Below are 23393 nucleotides of genomic sequence, written 5' to 3' on the forward strand. Positions count from 1 at the left end.
CTATTATGTACCACTCTTAACACGTTCAAGAGCTTTTCCAAAAGACCATGCACATTGTACATTTTTACAGTTCTTTGTATCAGCAACAAATTAGTTACAACCATTAGCAATAACATTAACATCAGTTCTATCATGTGTACATTTACAATTATTTTTGTCATGCCAAGCCTTTGGTTTAGACAAATCATTCTTTAGGTCAGCTTGTTCAATATCCCTTTTGAATCTTTGTAGCTTTTTCTTGACCTCAGGTCTTCCTTAACATAGGCTTTCAGTTTAACCAATTCCTTGAGGTTTTGGTATTTTAGGGTTAATATAAATAACCCTGTGGCTTTTATTTGCAAGGTTTAATCCTTCCTTTCCTCACTATCCACTAGGGTCAAAATCTGAACTCTTTTGTGTAACAGAATCCATTGGCTGGCTGGGTGCATCATCTTTGCTAATGGCTATGGGCAAGTCTTTCTCCCCCCCATCCCCGTCAGTCTGGTCATTTGCATTAACACAGACCTTAGCTTGTTTACTAGTTTTCAAATCTTCAAGCTTTACCAATTCCAAGGCTGCACTCTATCTTAAAGAGATACCATCAATTTTCACTAGCATGTTATTCTCTTTTGTCTTTCCATTACCAAACTCTGCTTCCACATGGAATCAGATGTCAAGTCCACTAAGAGACTACAAGTCATATCCAAAATATCTGGAGACAAGAGTTTGCCTGCTCTCCCCTGCATCCTTGTAATCCAGTAACCAGATCTTTCTTCAGTATCTGAGTCACAGACTGCTTACTTAAAGAATCAACAACATTGTCTCCCCAACAAGCTGGTTAAGCTTATAGGGCTGTTTAAATTCCCTAAAAATTTTTATTGCATTTGAAATCTTTTCAAAGCTATCCACACTGGGCCTTTCTAAATCAAAGTCAGTGGATCTATATAACTCAGAAAGAATCTGGCAGTTAGGAACTGGAACAAGTCTCCCAAACAAATTGTTGCTTTCTCTATCCAGTGATTCATCCTGAGTTAACTCTACCAAATCAATTCCACACCCATCAGTTGCAGTGAACTGTTTGTTAAAACTACCCTGAAGATTTCTCTTCAGGAATCTTTCTAAGCAACAACCCATTTTTCACAGAAGTTCTGCCCTTAGCCTTTTCACCTAGGGCTTGCTCTAAAGGAACATTTTCCTGAGCAACAACAGACTTTCTGGGTTTCACTTAAATCCAGAATCATCTCTGTCCCCTCAGAAAGATTTTCACAAAACGCCCTTTCAGGTAAACTGCTAGACTTCATAGTCACAAGATTAGAAACATTCTCTTCCTTGTTACAAGTTTCCACACTGTAAACTCAGGCAAACATCCTTGCAAAACCTTCTTAAGATTCCCTTTCCATTTTAAAATAATGTTTGTGGGTAACATAGTCAGATTACCTTCATGCTTTCCTTGTGCCCTGGCTATATCACCCTGATCAGACAAGGCTGTTGTATCTTTACTCAGCAACATACTAGCAACAGGCAAAATAGAAGCACCAGAATCGCTTGGTCTCTGGGAGCAATTTATGACATTAACTGGATACAACCTAGTTACAATAGCATCCCTAGAAGACACAAATTCAGAAACATTTCCTTCCTGGGCTTTAGTTGTATCCAGAATCAGCTCTGGGTCAACTGATAAATTTTCAACCATCATAGGCTGACAGGATTCTACTGTCTGCTTTACAGACAGAAAAGAGCTGGAGAAACATTCCCCTTTAACAGACAAACAGCTTGGCATATCTTTTCTTTTGTCCCAGCACACATGGCTGTTCACAGACAATTGCTTGGAGACTGGGATAGCTCCCTTCATAGGCAAGTCATTACCCCTCACAGACTCAGAAACATTTCCTTCACTGTCACAATTCTCCACACTGGTAACAGGTAAGGTGTAGGGATACTCATGTTCCACTAATCTTGCCTTCCCAAACTGCTGATTAGACAAAGCTATCAGCTCAGAGGGCTGCCTATGCTCATCTAAACTTTCTTTGCCTTTCCCTCCCCTATCATATAAACTGCTGTTTTCTACAAATAGTGTCTTATTACACTGAGCTATTTTAAGGACATCACTTTTACCTGGGTCAGGCTTACTTTCCCAAACTTTATTAGCCAACATTCCCATCACCCATAAAAAAATTACCCTTTTCTTCCTCAATTAGGGCTTTAACCTGATCACCAACTTTAATTTTTTCTAGAGAAACATCTTCCTGAGCCTTATCTAATGTTAGATTCACTCCTGAGATACCAGACAGACAAATAGGAATTTTTTCCACATATGCACTGCTTCTTTGCACAGATAAACAGCTATCTTCCTCATACAAACATTTGGAGAAACCTTCCATAGACAAATCCTTGCCCCTGGTAGACACAGGTTCAGGATTATTTCTTTCCTGTGACTGGTTTATGTCATCAACTTGACTGAACAAAGTTTTAATATCATCCCCAATCAAAAGATCCTTAGGCAATAACTTCTTTCCACCAGCTATAACTTCATGTTTAACACCATTCCATTCAAGATGGATTCTGGCTAAAGGCATACTTACAGTAAACTCATAGAGGATTACAATATTCATACGCTAATTTGGTAAATAATCTTCTTCTTTGACAAAATCTGTTTTAACAAGAGTAATATTAGCTGTATTTTGCCCTGAACAGCTTTTACGATTGACGTTTACATTCTCTGCACAAGTTATGGGGTTACCTTCACCCGAGGTCAGAGTAAAATTATTTACATAAAAGGTGGCAGTGGTGGGGTAAATTTGTTTACACATATTCAACTGTTTAGAGTCAAACAACACACCAACACTGTTACAAACTGGATAGATTCTATCCCCGTCTTCACAGTTGAGAGGAGTTGGCTTTCCAGGATGATACAGTTCCTGTTGTTCCTTTATTCTCTTGAGATGGAGCTTAAGTCTGTTCACTTCTACCTTAGCTTCAAGTTCCTGCAATCAAATATATGCCATTCTTTGTTCATGTTCAAAACACAGGCACTCTCTTTCAGCAGCTTCTCCTTCCATATTAGCTATTTTTTGCTTTTGTACAAGTTCTAGCTGCAGGTTTCTCACTGCAAGCATTTTTGCTGGATCTGCTTCCTTATCACCGGCAATTAACAGATCTTCCAGTTCCTGCTCTGGGGCCTTTTGCTTAAAATACAACCCTCTCTGTAAGCACAATACTTCCAGGCATTTTCCGTCAGGCATCTTGATCACGGGTCACTCACTGTAACTGATTTTTAACCCTTAAACTCTCCCAATATCAAAATTAAATTTTGACAAGTGTGTGGTTGTGATCCAAAAACCCAATTAACCTGTGGTAATGTGTATCCAAGAACGACTACGCCACTGTGACCAGGATCCTAGTGGGGAGCTTGCTATGGTCACTCAATTAGGGTGAACTGCAAAGAATGGGGCAGCCAAACCCCAAAAAGCTGCTGGATATTCCAATACTTAGATTCGCCAAGCCAGCATAAAAGACGTTCTTTATTATCTTATTGGTTACTCAGAAGTCCAAACAACACAGTTCCCTTAAAGTGATCCAGCCTCAGGCCTCCATCCACGGACCCACGTCAAATATGATGAACATTTCTGTAAATCTTATTTCATCATATAAAAGAAAAGGTTCTACCAGTCCCAAAGGATGAGACACATTACCTCCCAGGTTAATGAATGCTTCAGATTCTACCCAAATACACACTACAGCCAATTCTTATTAACTAAACTAAAATTTATTAAAAAACAGAGAGAAGTATGGTAAAAAGATTAATATATATACAGACATGAGTTCAATTCTTGAGGTTCAGATTCGTAGTAGAGATGGTGAGCTTTGTAGTTGCAAAGAGTTCCTTTAGAATTCAGTTCATAGGTCATACTCCAATGTACAAATATCATATTCAGGGAGTACTAGAATAACTGGGATCTCAGTGTTGCAACTCAAACTTCCCCTGATGAAGCTTAAGCAGATCCGAGATGACAGAATCACGACCCAGGATCTTTTATAAAATTTCATGTCTTTTGACAAGTTGGAATTTCTCAGAGAACAAAAAGGTTATAGGATGACTTTGAAAGAGGTCCATCACGGGTACTTAGCTATATAAATTAACATAAGGCCATTTGCTTGTTCCTCCACCATTCACAGTACATTTCAAAGAGAGATGAATACTGAGATATCCCATCTTCACAATTAATTTACATGATAGGATGTTCTTTTGACCTGTACTGTAAGCTGTGTTCCACATTTTTAGTCTTCAATGTTTCATAGCTTTTTGTACTGAAAATATATTTTTGTCGAGACCAACCATAACAGAAGTTATCAGAGAAGCTGGGGGTTTCAAAATCTGAGAAAGAGGAAGGCAAGGCTTTTGGCTCCAGAGAAAGTGTAGGAATTGTTTGGGACTGTGGAATAAGAAGAATAGTAGATGTATACTGCTGTTAAAATTATCAACAGTGACATGGTTAAAAGCTAACATTTAAATTTATCCCTTATAATTAAAAAAAACAAAACTTTAAATGACTCCAAACCTATAATTATTATCTATATCAATCATCTCCTATTTGTTTGTTACATCTACTTGTGTCTTGTCTTAGACTGCAAAGTTTTGGGGCCAGGGACTGCATCTGTCTATGTATTTTACGAAAGCTAGCAAAATGGACCCTTATTTTGACTGGGGCATGTGGGACTCACCATAAGACAAACAATAAACTGTTGTCTTATATTTAAGAATTAACACTCCATTAAAATAAACAGGATAGTTCAAACTTTATCAGAGCTATGTTTCAGGGTTCCTGCATATTTGGCAAAGTCAGGCAAACATCCTTGCAACACCTTCTTAAGGTTCCCTTTCCATTTTAAAATAATAAAACCTTAGATTATGAAGCATGATTCCTCTGTAAGGAGTGCATTCCACAGTAAACTCTGCATATGCAAGATCACATAACATACAGGGTACTGAAAATATCCACAATAGCAGCAGAATCCAGTTATAAAAGAGGAAGCACGCAGTCAAGGATACATGAAAGACAGTAAACATTTAAGCATATAATACTGTAAACATAATTATCCAATTTCTTTAAAAACTAATCAAACTATTTTTATTAAATTGTGAATTATTTTACAATAAATAATCTGTTTTGGAATTTATTTTTGATACAAATGAATGAACCATTATCTGACAGATTATTCTCAGCTCCATATGAGAAAGTCATGATAATTAGAAAGGGTGCTGGCAAAAAGCCAACATAATAAGGAGTGACAAAGTAAGTAAGCCTTTCACTTTTGGCATGTATTTATAAATTCAGAGTATCTGGCCCCAAGTGACCTTTCTGCGATGCAACCTATAAGGCAAGGATCTCTTAGCATGAAAAAAATAAAAGGTTTGACTAAACTCTGATATATATATATTCTTTTATATTTATCTATATTTATTAAGAAGTTATTTAATTTACCCAAAAATTAAAATAAATTTACATTACACATTAAATTTTATACTAAAATTAAAAATAGATTCTTCAATTCCAAATTATTTCTTTGCAAAAGAGAATTCTTATCACACATAAAAAGGATAATTCAAAATTGAGCATTTGATTAATTTGAACATCTTGTTTTCTACCACCATAACATAACATGTCTAAGCTAAGCACAGTCTGTCTTTTTAACATACAGTTAGATGCCATCACACTGGTTTTCAGCCTAAATTAATATTTCCTCCAAACTTTAACCTTGACAGAAGAAAAAATTCACAGGTATCCCTCTCATCATTCTCATCAAATCAGGTGCAATAGATTTGAGAAAATGGACTTTTAATGGAAAAAACTGTACTGTGTTTTAAATAAATGGAAAAGGGTAGCATGTTCTTTTTTCCTCCTTACTGGTTCAGTTCCATTTTGGGTTCAGCAGACAGGGACTCATTCAACCGGATAGTTCCCAAATTTAACTGCATCTCCTCTAGGGAAAAAAATGGAGGTTCACCAGGAGATTAAATAAACACTGTCCTAAAGAGACCTGTATCCCTCCTGCTCTCCATTTCAACTTCTCCTTTGTTTTGCTCCTTTAAGCTTTTATACTCTAAAAATAAAAATTTTCCGCTAACACTTTAATAATTTAAACAATAAAATCTTACACCAAGCTTCACAAATTCTAATATGCACAGCATACACACTAATATATTCATGTGACTTGGATGGTAACATTTAGTAGAATGCATCATGTGAACAAGAGAAAGGATAAGGACGCCCTGTACCACAGTGCAAGGTGAACATATGAACTCTCTTCCTCTTCATGATCCTCATCGTTACTTGTGTCTATTTTCAAGGGAAGCCAAATTTAGGCAGGAATGCATGCCCTTTAGCTGAACAACATGGAACAGACTTGCACCCTCAGCAAAGAGCACAACATATTTGACCCATGAAATGTGTTGTAACACTAACAGTATTTCTCAACAAAGTTCTATTCTTTTTTGTCTGGAGGGTTTCTGTTGTGATAAAAAAGTATATGTTTATTTATAACCTACCAACATAGCATGAACAGGATTTCAAACTTGTGTAATTTACCAAATTATCAAAAAGAAACAGGAGATTATCTCTTTCTATGACCATAACTTTTTCTTAATTTGGTGTACCTCTGAACAGGCGTACAATTTAAAATGTTTAAGTTCCTATAGCTTTTTTATTGCAAGTTTCAGCTATTCAAGAAAAGTAATATGGCAGCCATTATATCTTCATTTCTCATGTGCACAAAACAAGGTAGTTTGCATATCTGTTGTAGAACTTGTGGAATTAAGACTTTTTAAAAACAATAAACTGCCAACGTGACACTAAAATATTTAACTTCATATGGAGAATTTACAGATTTAGCATCACGGTAAGCATAAAAATACTACATACATGACTTAAATCAAGGGCTTCAAATAATTTACTTCACTTCAGCAACAAAAACTCCTACTTCAAAACATAACATAAGACAAGAATCACATACGCTCTGCATTATGCGAAGCATTCAGGTTGAACAGAATAAGATTACGCAAAAAGTTAAATATGCCAAATGTCAGAAAACAACCCAATCATGTTTCAAGTCTTGTATGACTTGCAAAATGTTTTTTGACTAACTACCAAAGTCCACAAGCCAATAAAAGAGCTTTTAGATATCTGAGACTCATTTGTATTTCAATAAATTAATACTTAACTATTTTATTCTTTAAAACTAAATACTACACATCCAGTTTATGCTTTTATGCTGGGGAAAAATCTTTACAGGGTATATCTGATGTTAAAAAATTAGACAATCATTTGAATACAACATTGCAATTTTTAGCATCCACTCCTGTATTCAAATTAACTATCTATGAAAAAATGTGATAGTTAGATATAATTAGTTCTCTCAGCCAAAAGGGTCTCTTGGCTGCTTATCACATCTGGGAACTTGATAATACAGCATCAAAGGTCACATGTCAAGGGTGACATAAAGGTGACTTGTGTTATTACTGTCTTATTTCCAGGGGAACTCCTTAATTTAAAATTACTTTCATTTCCTGTATTCTAACTAAAGTATTTTACTTGAGAATTACTGAATGTAAGGGAAATATCATCTTTACATAGAAAGATATTTAAAATATTAAGGGACACAATCAAGGACCAAAGACACATTTGATCACATCAATCTTGTTACAAAATCTTACTTTCATAATTTTGTGTTTTCCTTTTAGAATTATCTTTCTGATGGCTTGAGGGAAATCAGAGAGGAAGGAAGAAAAAAAGTAAACATACCAATTTGGACACCCTTTACTAAGAAAGTGACATGATGTAAACAGACTAGTACACACACACACAAGCTGACAGGTTTCAGAGTAACAGCCATGTTAGTCTGTATTCGCAAAAAGAAAAGGAGTACTTGTGGCACCTTAGAGACTAACCAATTTATTTGAGCATAAGCTTTCGTGAGCTACAGCTCACTTCATCTGAAATGAGCTGTAGCTCATGAAAGCTTATGCTCAAATAAATTGGTTAGTCTCTAAGGTGCCACAAGTACTCCTTTTCTTTTTACACACACAAGTTGTAACCTTAAGTTATCCTTAAGGTAAGATCTACAGTATAAAACCACTTTCAAGGTAGAGCTTTTTATTATCTTGAAAAGTATAACTTAAAAAAATAATGAGGCTTAGGGTTTGGGGTTTTGTTTTTGTGCTGTAGAGGAAATGTTGTAACTATTTCAAAAATATTTGAAGGAAAGAAGTATTAAGCCATAACTTGTTTCAGTATCGGTTTACCTTAATGCCACTCAAACCTAAAAGGGCCTTTAGACATACAATATAAACAGTGTGAACTTTAAAGATCTTAGTGTGACATAAAATGTGTGTCATACATTTGACATACCAACCGCCCCGCATAGCAACCGCCCTCCATGGTAACCACTCTCCATAGCAACCCCCCCTCCCTAGCATATCAGGGCATATAAAGAGTTAGGCCTTGTCTACACTGCCACTTTACAGCTCTGAAACTTTCTCGCTCAGGGATGTGAAAAAACACCCCCCTGGGCAATGCAAGTTTCAGCGCTGTAAAGTGGCAGTATAAACAGTGCACCAGCACTGGGGAGCCACGCTCCCAGCGGTGGTAGCTACTTGCCTTGTGGGGGTGGTTTTTTACAGTGCTGAGACAGCTCTCTCCCAGCGCTGGTGCCGTGACTACACAGCCACGTCAAAGCGCTGCCGTGGCGGCACATTAACATTGGTAGTGAAGACATACCCTTAAAGAAAAAACTGTCAATCAAATAAATCAGTTTACCTGTAAAAATATGTTCCGTAGCTCATTGGGATCCGCTCTTTTGGTTGTTTGCACCTGTAAAGCCAAGAAAAGAAAGTTAATGCTTTACTAGCTGGGTAATTGACTTATAGTGTAAAGAATCCTCATGCAATCTATCCTGATAAGGGTAATAAATGTCAGCTCTCTTATCTAACTGATAAACAGAATCCCAAACATTAAAATCTAAGTTTTTATTGCTTAACTTTAAAAAAATTCAGGGAGGAGTGATAGCTGTCAAACTCAGTAACTGTTGTCTGAGAATAAGGGAGACAGTGAAACAGGCTCAAATGTCAGAAGCAACAGTATTTCCAGTGCCCCAAATGGTAGAAACTGCCCTTAGCAGAAGGAGTTGCAGTAAATCACCAACACTTGTGAAGTGTCTCCACTTGCATTTCTAATTGTCTTAATTAACTTGAATTAAAACATGACCACACTCTAGTTTAGACAAACAATTGGGAAGACCTTGGGACACTTAAAAGTTCAAGCACATGCACCAGCATCCAGGCTACACCTGTAGGCTAAAAACTCACTAAGCAAACACATTTTAACACCTTTGGCTTGACTACGTGCAACAGAGCAACAAACACACACAACACAACGAATACAGACTAACAGGGCTGTTACTCTGAAACCTGACACACAACAAGAATCATCAATATTTTTCCAAGTGAGATACACTGTTCTGAGAACTCCCCCACCCCAACTGTGCTCCCCCAGCTGAGGACTGCTCTGCAAGCTCCTGCTGTAAAACTCCCATCTTCCCAAAGAGCTCCTCTATTCACCCTCAATACCCCCCCAGAGGTGCTCTCACCCTCCACTGCCCACCACAGGACCCTTCCCCCAGGGCTGCTCCCTGCCCCCACCACAGGACCTTTCCATCGCGAGCTCCCTCCCATCCTCCAACCGCAGGACCCTTCCCCCCAAAGCTGGTCCCTTCCTTCCCACTACACGCCCCTGCCCCCGGGGTGGGGGCTGTCTCCCCTTCTCCTCCCCCGGGGTGTGGGGCGCTCTCCTCCCCCCCCCCCCCCCCCCCCATTGCCCCCTTGCTGTTTGGGGGCCGCTGCCGGGTACCAGGACCACAGAGGGGCGGCCGCAGCAGCCGCCGCCAGCTCCCCGCCTGCCCGCATAGCCCCGAACTGGCGGCGAAGGGGCCGCCCGAAACACCCGGCTCCTTATGCAACAAGCGACGGAGGAGCAGAGTCACCTTGACCGCCATGCTGAGCGCGGGGAGGGGGAGGAGGAGCTGCCAGCCCGGCACTACCACCAGCCAGCCGCGCCGCCGCAGCCCGGCCCTATGCTAATGAGCCCCCCCTGCCGGGACCCTGCGCCAACAGGCTGGGACAGGGGCCCTGGTGCTGGGCCTCGCCGGCGGCCGGCCAGGCAGAGGGCGCCCGCCTGAACCTTGAGGCCGCAGTAAGCGGTCCCCACGGAAGGAGAGTGGCCGGAGTGACGCGGGGGGCACCTCCCAGAGGAGGACACCGGTCTCGAGCGAGGCAAGAGTGCCAGCCCTACGGTTGTGACCGCCTAGCGCCTGCCAGACAGGGCTGTGAGGAAGTTGACCTAGGTCAGATGCTGGTGGTCTGGGGGAGGGGGAAGGGGAAGGGGGGGGTGCCAGCCTTTCCTACAAAGGCCTTGGTATGGATCTTGCCCAGTAATGCACAACCTCAAAATCTCTGTGTGACTCCTCTCCTCCCCTACCACAGCTCTGGATCACCTTTTCTGTAAAGTGACCACCCCAGGATGCCCCTCTGTTTATACCAATGTAGAAAGATTAGGGTAGTCTTTGCAAAAAGAAAAGGAGGACTTGTGGCACTTTAGAGACTAACCAATTTATTTGAGCATGGGCTTTCGTGAGCTACAGCTCACTTCATCGGATGCGGGGTAGTCTTGACCTCCTGACATCTGTTCATGACTCCCAGATTGAGAACTGCTCTAGGGGTCTGACTCTGTACTGCCTTACACCTTATACAGTCATTTACACCTAAGCAAGATGCAGTGCAGAGGAAGCAAGGTCTACTAGGTAGAAAAAACTGACTGGGAGTCATATTCCTGGCTCTATCAGTGATTTAGCAAGTCACTAACCCCTATATATTTCATCTGTAAAATGGATATAACATTGCCCTCTCACAGGGGTGTTGCATAAATTATTTAATAATGTTTGTAAAGTACTTGAAGATCCTTATTAAAGGCACTATACAAATCACAGTATAAGTAGATCTAGTAAAAAAAACTTGAACTTTTGACAAAAACTGCCCATCCCCAAAAAAATCTTTTTGCCAGCTCTAATTATTGTTATTATGTTGCATGTATAGTTCCAGCAATTATAATTACTACTTATATTTAGTAGCATTTCATATCTGTAAAATGCTGCACAAATTCATTACTGGCATAACCAGGTGCAGCAACTCCATTGAAGACCAATGTAATTACACCTGTTTACGTCAAGTGGTATATTTGGCCCCTAAACTAATAAATCCTAGCAACATGATCCATGCAAGGCAGATAAATATTATTATCCCCATTTTATGGATGGGGAAATGGAGACACAAAGTAATCAGTGGAGTTGTGATTGGAATTCAGAAGCTTCTGGTTAGAAGCTGTCCTGTGCTTTAAATACTAGGCAATGCTGCCTGGCTATCTTTAAACTTGAAAGAAATATGCAGGCTTCTCATTCTCAAGGAGGGAGACAATGGCACTATGTTTGGACAGCTTGTTCACAATCTGCCTTTGGGAACCAAATGTTTGAGAATAATGCACTTTTGATTTTGCCATATAAAAATTTCAAAGTGACCAATAAGATCTCTTTGCAAAGCATATATGACTGCTGCTTTTTTAACCCCTGATAAGATACACGCAAATATTTCCAACTACAGTAGATAGGAGTTTGGGGTTTATAAACAGTGTGATAAAGCCATAGGTCCTCTGCTGTGATATAAGGGTAATTGAAAAAGTAGATTTACTTTTACTTTTATGGTAGAGTGGAACTTTGTCAGGCTACAGCTCAATGACAAATTCCCACAGCCCACTTTTAGTTCATTACCATGCAATAACCATATAATTATTTTAATGCATAATAGTTTTTGTAATCTCAGATTAGATTAGATTAAAATAATGTAGGCACATTACATTTTCCCCCTCACATCAGTTGTGCTAATATACCTTGTGTCAGATTTGGAGCTGCTCTGTAATAATTTATAAACACTGTATGTTGACCTAGTTATTAGAATGTTTACTGTATTAATATTTTAGGATAACTCAAGAGGGCTATCTAGGTGAACAAGTCAGAGAAGGGAAAGTAATGGCTCAAGATAGATAGTCACTTCTCAGCAAACACTTGAGAGTTGTAAGGGACAGGGCCAGAACAGGTTACTCACTTTTTGCAGTAACTGAGGTTCTTCAAGATGTGTCCCTGTGGGTGCTCCATTCTGGGTGTCTTCGGATCCCTGCGCCTCAAATCAGAGATTTTTGGTAGCAGTGTCTGTTTGGCTCGCACATGTGCTCTCCCCATCTCACGCTGTGCTCTGTTGCTATATCCGGCTGTGCAAGCTAACTGCCCTCAGTTCCTTCTCTACCTCAGAGCTCATATATAAGAACTCTGAAGCAGAAGGGAGGAATGCGGGTAGTGGAGCACCCATAGGGACACACTATGACACCTGGGAACCCCAATATTTACCAATGTAATGTAATTAGGATATGTTTTGTACAAAGTATACCTTGTGAGGTATTACTCTAAAAGTCTTGATCTGCTAGACAGTAATATCTCATTGGATTGTATGTGCTATCGTCGTATGTGAAATTATGAAGTTTGGCTATGTATGTGTTACTGAAACATGTCTTGAGGTTGAAAACACCCACAAGGAGCCTTTCAGGTACAACAGTAAAAAGGCCAAACAATGGTAATGGTCTATTGAGGAAATGTACACAAACTCAAGGATTACCCCAGGGATTGTGTACGATAGAAACCTCTCAGAGACAGCACTACACATGGAACTGGGTCAAATGGGAACTGTTTGACCCAGGTCACAGCAAAAGAGCTTTTGAGCAAGTGGGAAGAAGATATAAAAGGGGGGAAATGACATCATGATGGTACCTCACTCTCTCTACAACAACCCACCTGGAAACACCTAAGGTGCAAAGACTGAACTGTGGGAAGTGATAGTCCCAGGCTAGAGGGATTTTTAGTCTGTGTATGAAAACCTGGGAAAACCAAGGCAGTTTGTGTCTTAAGACAGCCAGCCTGTTTATCACTCAGGGTGAGAAATTGCTAATTCTTATTTTACCTATCTAGCGTGTTAAGCTCAGTTTGTGGGTTTTTTTATTTTCTAAGGTAATTTGCTTTGATCTGTTTGCTATCACTTGTAATCATGTAAAATCTATCTTTTGTAGTTAATAAACTTGGTTTGTTTTGTCTAAAACCAGTGTGTGGAAATTATAACTTGGGGTAGAAAGCTGTTGTATCTCTTTCTCCACATAGAGGGAGGGGGTGAATTTTATGACCTTACTGTACAATTCCCTGTGCAGCACAAGACAGTATAATTTTGGGTTTGCACTCCAGGGGGGATGCATGCCTTAGCATCTGAGAGGTGCCTTAGCTGAGCCATCCGATGCAGAGCTGATCTCAGCATCTATGTGTGAAGCTGCAGTTTGGTGTGTCCCTATTTGTGTGTATGTTGGTAAAAGAGCAAGCTTAGAGAGCGTGGCAATTTATCACATCACCACAGTGTGAAAGGGAGTCCAGGCTGCAGGGTCAGGCGGCTCAGTGGTACCCCAGTTCCCAGTGGCATCCTAGGGGGAACCCGTTGTGATGTTGCACCCCATAATGCTTTATAGAAATATGCTTATGAAGGTAAATATGACATAACTGGAATATATTTTATGCTAGATATGCCATGTAACATCTCTGTGCAAAGGTTATGTTCTTCTGCATGTATTCATCCTGTTTGTATGAATGTATCATTCTTGTATCTAAAACTAGAAACATGAAATATAACTCTGAGGTCCTATTGTAATTATGCAAAGTGTGGGCCATTAATGGTGGTTTGGAATCTTGATGGCTCCCATTAACCAGGACAATTGACTGTAGATGGCTCTGTTTACTTACAAGCCTTCCTGTGAGTCAGGTGGGAAGAATGAAGGCTTGGGATCTCACAGGACATGTGACTATGTCACCTGGTACTGGAATCCATCATAAACCTGGTGCTTTTCCATTTAGAAGGAGGGGTGGGAACCCAGAGAGGGACAAAGGATTTTCGCGTTGTGCAAAAGATGTATAAGGGGGTGGAACAGAACAAAGGGGCTGCAGTCATGAGAAATCCCTAGCTACCACCTGATCTGGAACAAGGACTGTACCGGGGAAAGGATTGGGCCCAGACTAGAAGGAGGCTAGTCTGTCAAAGAAGCTTATTGGAACATCTCTGAGGGTGAGATTTACCTGCATTGTTTCCTACTGTATTAGGCTTAGACTTGCGTGTTTTATTTTATTTTGTTCGGTAATTTACTTTGTTCTATCTATTATTACTTGGAACCACTTAAATCCTACTTTTGTATTTAATAAAATCACATTTTATTTATTAATGAACCCTGAGTAAGTATTAATACGTGGGGGGGAGGGGCAAACAGCTGTGCATATCTCCCTATCGGTGTTACAGAGGGCGAACAATTTATGAGTTTACCCTGTATAAGCTTTATACAGGGTAAAATGGATTTATTTGGGGTTTGGGAGCTGGGTATCTGAGTGCTGGAGACAGAAGCACTTCTTAAGCTGTTTTCAGTTAAGCCTGCAGCTTGCGGGGGACATGGTTCAGACTTGGATCTGTGTTTGCAGCAGGCAAGTGTGTCTGGCTCAAACAAGGCAAGGTACTGAAGTCCCAAGCTGGCAGGGAAAATGGGCTCAGAGGTCCCAGCACATCAGGTGGCAGTCCCAAGGGGGTTTCTGTGACCCAACCCATCACACACACATCTTCAAGAACCTCAGTTACTGCACAAGGTGAGTAAACTTTTCTTCTTCTTTGAATAGTGTCCCTATGTGTGTTTTATTCTAGGTACTCTAGGGCAGTGTCCCTAATGGAGGGGTGGGGCTTTGGAGCTGAGTCCAATATTGATGATAATATGGTGAAACCAAAAATCACATCAGATGCTGAATCATGAGTGATTGCATAATGTTAGCAAATGTATGAGCAAGTCACTGCTCTGCATATTTCTGTGACTGGAACATTATTGAGGAAGGCTATGGAAGCGGACAAAGATTTTGTAGAATGAATTTGGTCTCCCGAGGGGGGTTGTACATCATGCATGCAATAGCAGTAGTTAATGCATTCCAATATCCATCTAGAGCGTCTCTGCTTAGCTATTTGGGATCCCTTAGATCTGTCTGCAAGGGAGAGATTTTCGGAAAGGCTCAGTCCTTTCCAAATAGAAGGCTAATGCTCTCCTGACGTCAAACGTGTGCAGTGTTGCCTCCCTTCTATCCCATATTGTTTGGGAAAGAATGCTGGAAGGGTGAATACATTGATTTATGTGGAAGACTGAAGGTATTTGTGGTAGGAATTTGGGATGTGGTCTCAAAGATCTTGTCCTTGAAGAAAATCATAAAGTGGGGGGAATATGCCATTAGGGCCCCTATCTCTCCCACTCTCTGAGCAGATGTGATGGCCACTAGGAATGCAGTTTTCATAGAGAGGTGTAGAAGCAAGCAAGTGGCCCTAGTCTTACAGTTCTTGGCTGTGGCTGTAGTGAACAGGTCTATCTATACTCTTTCTGATCCAATGGGAGATGTTCAATAAAGGCATTTAAATTGGAATCATTGATGTGGTTATATTTTGCCATGAGGGCTTGATAGTTAGCAACCCTAAACTATAAGGTTGCTAAAGAATATGATTTATATCCAAATAAATCCAGACATTTCCAGTCTTTGTCATATGGTGTCATTTTAGCATGGTGCTGTCTGTTATGTTCATTAACAGGTTCGACAACCAGTGAATTTGGGGATGGGTGAGAAAACAAAAAGTCCATGTGTTTAAAGGGCACATAATATTTCTTGTCTGCCGTTTTGGACATCAGGGGTATTTGGCTGGTGTCTGCCATATAGTTTTCACTGGATCAAGCAGCACCTCATTTATGGGGAGTGTAATTATGGCTGATGGCAACGTCTGCAGGATGTCAAGTAGTTTCTGCTGTGACTCTTTGACTTCTTTGAGTGGGATTTGAAGGGAATCCACTACCCTCTTAAAGAGGTCTTGAAACTGCTTGAAGTCATCTGCTTTTGTTGGCAGAGGAGACATGGCTGCCTTGTCAGGAGATGATGAGGAAATGTTGGTCACCAGAGTGGCTTCCTTGTCTAGTCTCTCCTCCTGTTCCTCAAAGCTCTCCTCTTGAGGATCAGGAGGTCTGGCTATTGAGAATGATGTAGATCATCTTTCTCTCTCTCTCTGAATGATGCTAGAGTTTCTTGAAAATTGTTGTCTATATGCCACCCAGGTGGCCACTGAGGTTGTGGAAATGGCATGGACAGGGGCACCCAAGGGTGTCCATACCAACTGTCTCTTCTACTCTGGCAGTAGATTGAAGGAACATGAGTTTCCACCTGGCTAGCTCCCTGGTGTTGCAATGGAGAGCTCTGGATTGACAATCAATATAAGTCATCCCCATCATTGTCGTTGTCGGATCAGGGTGAAGCAGTCATGGATGGTGGAATAGACTGTCCTGGTACCACATGTAAATCCGGAGACCTGGGTGTAATCCGTACCTCAGTTATGTCGGTGTCTGGTAATGGTGATTCAGTCATCTCCGAGACCATCAAGTCTTTGGGGAACTGAAATTCCTGCAGTGATGGAATAGCCATCAGTGTCATTGAGGTCATAAGAGTGCCATTGAAATGGAGATAGCCATCTGTATTGGAGGCCCTCTGCACTCCGAGGAATGGCCAACAGGCATCGTCGTAATCTTTTACGGTGCTGATGTACTTGGCACTGATTGTGTATAAGCCTCCATCAGTGCTGTTTTTAGAGGAGCTGCATCTTTCTTTGCTGCACCTTTCCACTGATGGGACTATTCTGCCTGAGCCTGCCCTCATAGGGTCTTTGGGCTTACTGGTGGTATCGGTACCGGAGGATTCTGCAGCTTCATAAGTACCTAATTGTGTGTCTGTCGGTACTGAAGTTATCGACCATGCCTAAGACCTCTTTCTCTTGGCCGATTTCCTGCTTGGGGAACTTGTGGCCCACTTCTTTGAGACTTTCTGAGAGAAGTCTAAGGATTTCCTCTATGAAGCCACTGGAGAGTGTTGAATGGACGATGTTGACGGGATCGGTCTCAATGGCGACTGCTGTCAAAAGGGGGGGTCCTGGGCTCTGGGGTCAGAGGCAGGTCAGACTGAATTTCCATCATGAGTAGTCTTAATTTCAGCTCATGACTCTTTCTGTTCTTGCCTTTAATTTGAGACAAAACATGTACTTCTGAGGCAGGTGTCCGTCTCTGAGGCAGCGAATGCAGCAGGAATTGCCGTTGCTGACAGGAATGGCTTCCCAACAGAAGAGACAATGTTTAAACTTGGGGAGAGCTGCGCATACCCTTTTTAGGGCTCACTTTCTGAATGGGAAGAACTAGGGAAATATAATTTATACTATAAGCAAAATAATAATATATATGAATGAAATTAAAAAAAGAAATTATTAACACTAACATTAACTAACTGAAGTTGTATTACTACTAAGGAAAAAAATTATTAAGAAGAATCTCTATCAATGGGCTTGCTAAGGCTCAGTCTCAGGCCAAGGGTAGTTGAGAAGGAACTGAGGACGGTTTGCCCGCAAAACACTATTTAGCAACAGAGCACAGCGTGAGATGGGGAGAGTGCACATGCAGGCCAAATGGATACTACTACCAAAAATCTCCAATCTGAAGCACAGGGACATGCACCTATAGGGTCACTATTTGAAGAACTGTTAGCTTGAGTTTTGCCTCCTTTCCAGCCAACCTACAAAACTGGTTTTAGCCAGGATAGGTCCATGAACACAGAAGAACTCTGGCAGTATGAGACAGGACCGTCTCTGAGGAGAGGGAAACTTGTTCAGAGGAACCTGACTGAGACACACAACACGCTGCTGAAGGTGCCTGAAGAAGTTAGGCCTGACTAGGTTACCATCAGAGGGTGATAAGACTTTAGTTAAGAATAGATGCATGAATACTTTTTTTATATTAAAAATCCTTTTTCTTCCCCTAAAAGCTCTATTCCTTTTGCTAAAATAAACAGTACTTTGATTTTAAGAAGACTTGCCTGATCAATGTGTACCACTGGTCATACACTCCTGAAACGAAGACTATAGGTGCCCGAACTCAGTCAGACCTCAGGGTAAGAATTGGTGGAAACACATATAAGAGATGTCTGTTCCATGTGAGGAGTTGTGCACAGGACACTGTGTAGCCCAAGATCCAGTGTAGGAGTGGGAAAACTATGCAAATCCACCCCAGGATAGGTAAAGGCATGAAACCTAACATCTGAGGGGGTACATTCAAAGACCAGGAAGGGGGCAGAGGTGTAACTAACACTGTGACCATGGCATATCTGTTAAGTAATTTTTTTTCACCTGAATATGCAGGTTTTGAATATAGAAATATTAAATAATAGAAAAACTGTGCCATAACTTTTTAAAAAATATTTCTTTAAATAGAGGTAGTGTATTTCACGAATGTCTCAGCAGTGACAGAACGGGAACAGAAGGTAGTGAATAAGCAGCCTAGAAAAACAGCCTTAGTGGAAGGGTGTGAAACTGTTAGGAATGGAAGGTATTGGAAGGGGAGTCTGGTGTCCACAATAAGAAAGAGGAAAGGAGAAAGCAAAGAGCATCAAAAAGAGGTTCCAAATCAGAGGGCATAGGGTGGAGAGAATGGGAATTGAGAGAACCATGTTTGGAGAAGACTACCGAGAGAGGAAGAAAACACACTAGGATGTTGGTGTAAGTGTGGAGACAGCCTGAGGGAGTGACAGGCACAAAGAGGCAGAACCAGCTAGACACCATATCTGTACTACAGCATCTCCAGCCAAAACCAGGGCTGTATAGGGCTGAGCACTGTACATTAGGGCTGCCAACCCTCCCAGATTGTCCAGGAGTCTCCTGGAATCGGAATCAATCTCCCAGTGGCTACTGAAACCAATCCGGGAGATTTTAATAGGCCGCTAAAAGTCCAGTCGATAGCGCGGTGGGTGTAAGGCAGGTTCCCGGAAGTGACCGGCACATCCCTCTGGCTCCTAGGCACAGGGGCAGCCAAGGGTCTCTGTGCACTGCCCCCATCTGGAGCAGTGACTCTGCAGCTCCCATTGGCCAGTCACCAGAGATAATGGGAGCTGCGGGGGGCAGTGCCTGCTGGCAGGGGCAGCACGCAGAGCTGCCTGGTCACCCCGAGCCTAGAAGCCAGACATGCTGGTCGCTTCCGGGAGCTGTCCGAGGTAAGCACCAACTGGGCAGAGCCTGCACCCCATTCCCCTTCCCACACCCCATCCCTCTACCCCAGCCCTAAGCCCCCTCCCATGCCCAAACTTCCTCCCAGAGCCTGCACCCCAAACCCCTCCTGCAGCCCAACCTGCTGCCCCGGTCCTGAGCCTCCTTCCACACCCCACACTCCCTCCCACACTCCAAACCCCTCGGCCCCAACCCGGAGCCTCTCCTGTACCCAAACTCCCTCCCTGAGCCCGCACTGCCTCCTACATCCCACCCCCCAGCCCAGAGCCTGCACCCCCTCCCACACTCCAACCCCCAGCCCAGTGAGGATGGGCGAGAGCACGCTGCAGAGGGAGGAAGGATGGAGAGAAGGGGGGCGGGACGTCAGAGAGGGGGCGGTGAAGGGGCGTGTCCTCTGGGCAGGGGTGGGGCAGGGGGGGTTGGGTTTGTGCCATTAGACAGCTGGCAGCCCTTCTCTACATGAGCGTCCCCTAGCATGGAGCTGAAGCCACAGGGACCAAGAGAGCCAGGAGCTGGGAGCAGGCCAAGCCACGGGGATTAGGCAACAGGCCCTGGGCTGGCAGGGAGCTGGAGGACTTGAATCGGGGGGAGGAGGGGGAAGATGGAGATTAGAGGGAGGCGGGCTTATGCAAATGAGCCACTAACTCTGTAAAAAACCCAGCGTCTCCAATAACAAGGGACAGTTCGTTACCATGCCACTGGAGTGTACAGAGCATGCGCACTATCTGTAGCCGCCTGTTTCCTTCCCCCCTTTGCGCACCGTAGCTGTCGGCGAGCGGAAGCGCGTGGTTATGTGCTCACGTCCGGTGTGTGGGCGCGCGGGTTGATTCGGTCTGTGTCCGGGTGACTTGGCTGCTGCCGCTGCTCCCAAATGGCGGGTAAGTTGTGGCGGCGGAAGCGAGCTGTGGCCCTAGGCTCTGTCGCGGCTTCGCCGAGCGCGGTGCAGGGAGGGACCCCGGCTTTCCCTCGGCCTGTCCTGCGGCCCAGGAGTATAGGGGCCTCCCCGGTGCCGCTGCTTGCGGCTGTGGAGGGGCTTCCTGCTCCCCGCGGGGAAGGGGGGGACCGGCAGCTCCCGCCGTCCGCCCTCACCCCGCTGTTTGGGGGAGCTGCCAACGGCGTGTTTGCCAGTCCCCGGGCTGCGGTGCCTAGTGCCTGTCACGCCGCCTGCCCCGTCCCTCGGAGCTTGGGTCTCCCGGAAAGCGGCTCCTTGTGTCCTGCTGCTCCTGTCTCTTCCCCTCGCTGCGACCCGGCCTGGCTTGGCCGCTCCGAGGGGATCCGGGTCGCAGTGTGGTAAGGAGGCGTGGGAAGGGACGCGCTTACCGCGAAGCAGAGCCCAGAAGACTCTCTCATTAGGAGCCACAGCCGTGTTAATCTGTATTTGCAAAAAGAAGAGGAGTACGTGTGGCACCTTAGAGACTAACCAATTTATTTGAGCATGAGCTTCGTGAGCTACAGCTCACTTCATCGGATGCATCATAAGCTTTCGTGAGCTACAGCTACGGATCCGATGAAGTGAGCTGTAGCTCACGAAAGCTTATGCTCAAATAAATTGGTTAGTCTCTAAAGTGCCACAAGTCCTCCTTTTCTCATTACGAGCCGATGAGACTCTTCACGGGGTGTCTGCACCCTGCTTCTGGGGAAGAACAAGGGAACATGACTCCGCAGTGGCTCTGCTCTATAGGTCCCGGCCAAGGATACATTCGCACCTGTGAGCTATGTCCAGTTTCAGGTGTCTGCCCAATTCTTAAATACACAGCAGCCTGTTTAAGTCAATAAAAAACACCTTTACAGATGGTCTGGATAGGATAGTAGCAAATTTTTCCTTTAAGTACCAACTCTCCTTTGAACATGCTTATGCTAATTTTATGGATCCCCAGAAACGAATTAAACTGCAAAATCTTTTGTGCAAACTTCAGCTGATTTATGAGATGGGTCTAAAAAACTTCAAAAATTTACTTTTTAAACTTTGTAAAGCTGTGGCCTGTAAATAATGTGGTTTAGAAACTTCCTTTATTTTAGTCCATTGTCCTGTATAAAGTCAAGTGCATTTGACTAGATACTATGATGGGTGCACTAGAAATGTGTGAGATGCATAGGTAACTAGATATCAGAAGTTAACTAATGTTTGGGAATTATTTTTTGCACATTATTGAATGCTTTGAGAGTTAGGCAGACTTTTCTGAAGTTCTATCGGTAAACTACTCAGTTCAAGGTTAGTGGTGACTTGCAAAAGAAAAACAATTGCACTTGTGCCCTTTTTTCTTCATGATTTTTCTGAATGCATGACACCTTTTTTCAAATGTGTTAGCTTGTACTTTACATTAGAAATTAAGGGCTGGTCTGTCTTAGGACTCTTTGAACAACGTGATATCATAGCCCTACTAGTTTTTCAAAGTGCAAGGTAGTAAAACCCTGATTTATTGAGATGGAGAAGCTTTTTTAATCACTTAAATTGTTTTTGTTTAGCCTACCAGCACCTCTCTCCTCATCCTTTCGTCCAATAGCTTCTCTCCTGTGTGTTACCTTCTCTCAACTTTTTCAACACGTTTCAGTGGGAGTGGGCATCTTTGTCCATGCCCTATTGACTGAGATTAGTGTGTGTAGATTTGCTCCTGTTAGGTGGAGTGGAGAAAAATGGTAACTTAAACTGATTTATTTTTGATTTTTTAAATTTACAATAAGTACATTTAAAAAAAACTATTTAAAATTAAATTTGAAATTGACAGCTTATGCCTAAACTTAGTACAATCTATTAAAATAATTTAAATTTAAAAAAATCATATTCAAGCAGTACGTTTGCTTCTGAAGTTGTAAAGAAAGTAAAGCCACTGAACTGGTGGAAGTCAATAGCTAACCACCTGGAAACAGTTTGTGAAGTGTTAAACCTGCTCTGGACAGCAATAGCCTCTTCTCCAGGTGTGGAGAGAATATTTTCTTCATTTCTGTTTGTTCAGCTGAATGAGTAGTCCATGCAACGTTGAGACATTGATTGGGAGTTGAAAAAACAGCAGTTTTCTTCTTTCAGTCTAAATAAAAATGAGGTGTGAGAGACTGAGACTTACTTGTTCTAAAATATTGAAGATCATGCAGACCACAGATCAGTTCAGTTCACTAAGTACAGACAATACTGCCTTTGTTTAATATATTAGTTTAAAGGCAAGGTTTGATACATTTATTTCTTATGTATTCAGCACATTTAAGGTAGCTCAACTGAACTAATAAAAAAACTTGAATATGTTTTTGTGCATTTTTAATTATAGTTTCCATCCAAATTTAGCTTGACACAAATCATAAGTGGAAAAACAAAAAATCAAATAGATAAGAAACTCCTCATTTGCTCACACAATAAAAATGTAAACATTAAGAATCTGAAAAATATATGTAAGTTTTGTAGTAGAGTGTATCCTCCGGGCTAGTGAAAAGCAGCACCAGGTTTAGTGTAGAGGCTATATTATGTATTAATGATTATAAACCAATGAAAATTGACATCTTGAATTATTTTTCCTCAAAATAGTACAAATGCAGAAAAAGATGAAATTTTGATTAAAATTGGTGATTTTAAATCAGTCCACCCTGGAGAGGTTCATATCCTCTGTCTCTATAATATTGGGTCATTTTATTAACACTAGTGCAATGTGATGCACAGACTTAAAAACTAGGAGGAAGAAAAGCCACCCACTATCTCATAACAACAGCATTAGGTTCTGAAATATATAACTCATAGCCTTTATGGCCAGAAGAGACCACCATGATCATCTAGTCCAGTGGTTCTCAACCTATTTACCATTGTTGGTCATATCCAATGCTACGTGTATGGCCCTGAGGATGTCACGTGGACTGCAGCTATGTGCTGATCGGGCCACAGGTTGAGGACCACTGATCTAATCTGACTACCTACACGTTGCAGGCTAAATAACCTCACCCACCTGCTCCTGTAATAGACCCATAACCTCTGGCAGAGTTACTGAAGTCATAGATTCCAATGCCAGAAGGGACCACTGCGATCATGTAGTCTGACCTCCTGTGTAACACAGGCCATAGTACTTCCTCCAAATAATTCCTAGAGCATAGCTTTCAGAAAAATATCCAATCTTGATTTTAAAATTGCCAGTGATGGAGACTCCAC

At 42.2% G+C, this 23393-nt stretch overlaps 2 protein-coding genes across 7 annotated transcripts in view; one reads left to right on the top strand and one right to left on the bottom strand.

The window, feature by feature from the left end:
- Nucleotides 1–10253, bottom strand: part of SLC25A12 (solute carrier family 25 member 12) — a 73274-nt gene extending 63021 nt beyond the window's left edge. The window contains exons 1-2 of one of the 4 annotated variants that reach the window (XM_073305822.2): nucleotides 10015–10252; nucleotides 8793–8846 (exon numbers count right to left, since the gene is read on the bottom strand). In XM_073305822.2, coding sequence (XP_073161923.1) covers nucleotides 8793–8846; nucleotides 10015–10026 — 66 coding nt within the window. In that variant the 5' untranslated portion in view covers nucleotides 10027–10252. Of the gene's footprint in view, nucleotides 1–8792; nucleotides 8847–9881; nucleotides 9969–10014 lie in introns of those variants that run through there. The other 3 variants (XM_073305823.2, XM_073305820.2, XM_073305821.2) reach the window with 3 other exon arrangements.
- Nucleotides 10150–23393, top strand: part of HAT1 (histone acetyltransferase 1) — a 52230-nt gene continuing 38986 nt past the window's right edge. The window contains exon 1 of one of the 3 annotated variants that reach the window (XM_073305833.2): nucleotides 10150–10374. Coding sequence is in view for 1 of the 3 variants with exons in the window: in XM_073305832.2 (XP_073161933.1) it covers nucleotides 20139–20145 (7 nt within the window). In the remaining 2 variants the exon portion in view is untranslated. Of the gene's footprint in view, nucleotides 10375–20043; nucleotides 20146–23393 lie in introns of those variants that run through there. The other 2 variants (XM_073305832.2, XM_073305834.2) reach the window with 2 other exon arrangements.

This window comes from Lepidochelys kempii, chromosome 11 (assembly GCF_965140285.1).
Source record: "Lepidochelys kempii isolate rLepKem1 chromosome 11, rLepKem1.hap1, whole genome shotgun sequence".
NCBI lineage: Eukaryota > Metazoa > Chordata > Testudines > Cheloniidae > Lepidochelys > Lepidochelys kempii.